General features: G+C 46.3%; 1 protein-coding gene across 3 annotated transcripts; it reads left to right on the forward strand.

Moving 5' to 3' along the window:
• The first annotated feature begins 2,214 nt into the window (after nt 1–2,214).
• On the forward strand, nt 2,215–4,098 carry LOC142774392 (uncharacterized). Of its 3 annotated transcripts, XM_075874767.1 has the most exons (6): nt 2,215–2,481; nt 2,927–2,986; nt 3,058–3,117; nt 3,180–3,284; nt 3,340–3,453; nt 3,751–4,098. In XM_075874767.1, the coding sequence occupies exons 1-5, from the start codon at nt 2,307–2,309 to the stop codon at nt 3,372–3,374; spliced, it is 435 nt and encodes a 144-aa protein (XP_075730882.1). In that variant the 5' UTR covers nt 2,215–2,306; the 3' UTR covers nt 3,375–3,453; nt 3,751–4,098. The 3 variants fall into 3 exon arrangements, 2 of the variants coding, with proteins under 2 accessions (XP_075730882.1, XP_075730881.1); XM_075874766.1 differs by lacking the exon at nt 3,751–4,098 and having other exon boundaries at nt 3,180–3,447; XR_012886374.1 differs by lacking the exons at nt 2,927–2,986; nt 3,751–4,098 and having other exon boundaries at nt 3,180–3,447.
• Nucleotides 4,099–4,715: the final 617 nt, after the last annotated feature.

Below are 4,715 nucleotides of genomic sequence, written 5' to 3' on the forward strand. Positions count from 1 at the left end.
TAACTGATGACGATGTGGCTCTCCCTCCTCTATCATGCACGCTTGATTCTGTGGCAGCCGCTGTCCGGTTTGACCATAGAGAAAGAAGAAGACAAGAGCGGACACTCCGCGAAACCTGTCCTCAGGAAGTGCGTCACGACTACGTAACGAACTAGTGCTCTCACCAAACGTCAGAGGGCGCAAGCGCAAAAATGCAACAGAATTGTTTTTACAAAATAATAGTTATACGCCCAAATTCGGTATGTTCTTTATACATAAAAACAATTTATTCAACACACCTTACGCGATTATTTTTCTTCAGCCGTACTGTCATAAACACCATCTACCCAGCGACAAGCCCATGCATGACTGACAGCGAGAAGCTTATGTCGCTTTCGTCAACGTCAGCTGCGTCGGCGTTTTTGTGCGTGAGATAACAGGTGAGGCACGTTTTCAAGCGAAGCTTGTTGAATGACATGTTGTTGGTCTTGTTGGGTCATTTTTTCAGAAAACGGTTACACTTGCGCGAATAAGACACCATGCAAAAAACATAGAAAGATGCACACACACACGTTGCGCTTCGAGTGTGCGAGTTTGTTTCTTACGTGGCGTCTCATTCACGCAGTTGTAACCTTTTTCTGAAGCTTGTAAGGACTGGGAGGTTCGCTAAAAAGAAAGTTTGTGGCTCTATGCGGCGGCTAGACGGGAACATTGTGCAACGTATGCAGTATAGCAAAGGCGGCATGGCGTGAAGCCGAGGCGACGCGTGCTGCGTCTGCCACGGACACGAGCGTCTGTGCGCTGAGCGTAGCTGGGCAGCTAGGTCATAGGCTCGGTGCAAAATATTGAGAAGCATTCGCTGGGCCTCGCATGCTTCACGACGCGTTTCCCGAAGGCTCGGAACACGAATAATTCTTGGTGTGCCGGAGGCAAACCTGGACTTGCCAAGTGGCCATCATCTTCGTTTTTAGGGGCGAAGCTCCTTAAGGCGTGGGCTGTGCGTCCCCTGTATGTAGCCACCTCTCGTTCGGTTCTTGCAGTGTTCACTAGATGGCGGTACTTGTAGCTGTTGGCATTAAGTATTACGGCTTGGTGGCGCTAGCCACCGCCCGATCTGAAGGGTACAGCCATATCCATCCATCCATCCATCCATCCATCCATCCATCCATCCATCCATCCATCCATCCGTCCGTCCGTCCGTCCGTCCGTCCGTCCGTCCGTCCGTCCATCCATCCATCCATCCATCCATCCATCCATCCATCCATCCATCCATCCATCCATCCATCCATCCATCCATCCATCCATCCATCCATCCATCCGTCCGTCCGTCCGTCCGTCCGTCCGTCCGTCCGTCCGTCCATCCATCCATCCATCCATCCATCCATCCATCCATCCATCCATCCATCCATCCATCCATCCATCCATCCATCCAAAAGATGCAAGATGTTATAAACTAGACGGCGGTACGTGTAGTTGATTATGAAAGATGCGAGGTGTTATAAAATAGGAATGATGCCACATATGGCGCGTGTCATCGTTCGATATAGTGCGGCGACGTACGCTAGGGGGAGCGTTGCAATAAAATCGAGTGGGCAAAATGTACGGAGGATTCATGGTTTACCAGGTTTACCTCCGGAGCTTCACCCACTCATCATTATTCACTTCGTGGATGTGGCGGCACTTTTTTGCTAGCCTTGTGCCACTAGTGCAAGCTGCTCACAAATTGTTTTGACGTTTCCAATATAATTTTACTGCATAAATTTCAACTACGATTTTTCTTCCCAAGTTACTGCTGATACTGCGTACGTACGAAGGTGTTCTAAAGTTCCCAGGCCGCGATACCATTGCATTACAAGGGATAGCGGCCTGGAAACTTCTGAAGATCTTTGTACGTGGTCTTGACGTATATCTTTGCAAGTCAGAGTTTTATGGGTCAGAGATGTATCACTGGTTTTGTATTGTGCATCGATTAGTTTATCATTCAAAGGGGTTTGTTGGTACACTTATGACGTGCACATATCTTTTTCGTAATTTGACAGCGAAGCATCCACTTACTAACATTTTCAGACCGCGCTGACGCCATGCCGTCCGGCGGTCCAAGCTACGGCAGCTACTGCTGTGTATCGTGGTGCTTCAACAATGGCAGAACCCACAAGAAGCCTGGGACGAGTTTCTTCCGCATAGCACGGGACGGCAGGTGTGTTAAAGCTTTTGTATGGTTCGCATGTCTTTAGGCTTACTGTTCGTACTTGCTCAGTGAGGGTAACAATAAAAAATCACTATTCAAGCACTTCTCCTTTCAGCTGATAGTTCATTGCCAATGCAGGATGAAAGCATGGATGCAGTATGCTGGACGCGATGATCTCCTTAGTAAGCCGGCCAGCCTATTGTACGCAACGTACAGGGTTTGTAGCGACCATTTTACTGCTCAAAGTTTCATAGACCCTGGGCACACAAGGCTTACAAGAATGGCTGTTCCCAGTGTGCAACCAGCTGCACCATGTAAGTGATTGACTGAAACTCAAATATGTGCAATAGCAGCCACTTGTATCGAATCAGTGGCGACAGTTAACCGTGAAGATCTTTGTAGCCGATGGAGAAGCCTCACTATAGAAGTAACACTTGGAAAGTCTTAAATTTTGTGAATTGTGGGCTATTACCTTCCTAACAGCAGCTTTACATTTCTGTCGTTTTTTGATGCTCTTGACCTGCGCAACTTGTTTTAAAAGACTTTAAAGGGCTATTTCACGTTACCTTCAAGCCTGAGTGCACATGTCATCAGTGAAAGCTGCCACTGTTGATAATTCCAAAAATCACAAATTACTTGTTTCCTAGTTGGTGCCTTCTCTTTTCTTCCACGTTCGACCAATTTATGCGTTTGAAAGAGCTGTTCAAGTTTCCCCATGCTACAAGTTTTGTAACTTGTACCAACTGCACATATATGCAGGTTCTCTGAGCGTCGCTTCAAGTAGTGACTGTGACATGGCTGCAGAAGCTGCACTGCAAGGTGCGGATGAGCTTCAGTTTGTGTTATTTTAAGCCTCTTACTGATACATTGTCGTAATTTCATTTCTTCAGGACCTGCGGTAGAGGCTTCAAAAAGCGGCTCCCACAGATTGAGGTGCCCCGATGAACAGGGTGGGTTCAGTGTCACGATTTCTTTTTTTTACCGAAATTGACTGTTGACCAAACCTCTGCAGGTGGCAGCTCCCTTGTAGCTGGTGAAAGAATTTCCGCTGACTTCGTCTTGCCGGAGAAAACCTTAACCAGTCATTCAGCTGTCACAAAAGGAACTTGTGTGACCGGTAAGTTGTATGTTCACTTCAACACCAGAGTGGATTGATATAGAGACTTCCGCAGGCCGCTCGCAAGATTGTTCCGACAGCACTGTCTGAGGCACTGAACAAGCTTCACAAAACCCTCCAGAAGACGTCTCCGCCAACAGCTCCACGCCTGAGTGCCCTAGAGAAAATGGTGACTATGCTTTTATTGCAGCTGTTTTTAATGTGCTATTTTATGTTTAGGACATTCTGAGGAAACTATCCTCAAAAGGCCACTACGTGTGCACTTACAAAATGTAAGGGTGGGCTCTCAGTGATTTTTATTTTTTTTTGTGCATTGTCAACATTGTGAATGGTTTGTTTTTAGGTAGTGGAATCGAAAACTTTGCACCACAGAAAGTTGTGCACCTTGGGTCTGAAAGAGTGAGGAAAGTGCTCGTATGGGATTAGTTGTTCTTCGATTTTACATCCATTTTTTTGTTTATTGCAGTGCGTTCCTGTGTGCCAGCGACAATGTCTCCATCAATAAAGTACAAGCAAACCATTAAACATCTGCAAGCCAAAGTAGCAGCACAGCGGAAAACTATCAAAAGACTGCGGAGACAGCCTCGCCAAGCACCGTCATCGACTTCAAAGGCCCTTGAAGTTATCCGACCGCACGTCACCGAGGAGGTTTTTAAACTTCTTTCTGCACATGTTCGCTTGAGGTCCAAACGCAAGGGCAAGCGGTTTCCCGTGTGGTTCAAGAAATTTGCTCTTCACTTAAACTTCCGAGGTCTGCGAGCATACCGATTTCTGGCTCCATATTTTTCTTTGCCCTCCCGGCGTTCATTAAGGAGGTGGCTAGCTAATGTAAAGATGACTACAGGCATGATTCCAATAATCCTTTCTTCCATTGCAACAAATACTCAAGCTTGGAATGAACGGGACCGAGTGTGCGCTTTCGGTTTCGATGAAATAGCACTCAAAAAGAATTTGTACTATGATGCTGCAAGAGACGTTGTCCAGGGTTTTACAGATGATGGCACTCATCGCACTTCAACCATCGCTGATCGAGCACTGGTTTTTCTTCTTGTTGGCGTTTCGAGAAAGTGGGTTCAACCGGTTGCTTTTACTATAGGGCACACATCAACACCATCATCTGTTATGCATAACTTGCTGGTGTCACTCATTTTGGAGCTTAGGAGCATTAATATTGCAGTGAAAGCAGTCATTTGTGACCAGGGCAGTTCAAATGTAAGTCTCGCTAACCAACTAAGAGTGACTGTAGCAAAGCCTTTTTTTGAAGTTAATGGTGAGCGGGTATATTACATTTTTGATGTTCCGCATTTAATTAAAACAACGCGGAATAATGTCCAAGCACACAAGTTATACATTGGTGATGACATCGTTAACTGGTCGCACATTGTAAGCCTTTACCAATCCTCACATGAGTTGCGGTTGCGATTGGCTCCA

The sequence above is a fragment of the Rhipicephalus microplus genome, chromosome 10 (assembly GCF_043290135.1).
Source record: "Rhipicephalus microplus isolate Deutch F79 chromosome 10, USDA_Rmic, whole genome shotgun sequence".
Classification (NCBI taxonomy): Eukaryota; Metazoa; Arthropoda; class Arachnida; order Ixodida; family Ixodidae; genus Rhipicephalus; species Rhipicephalus microplus.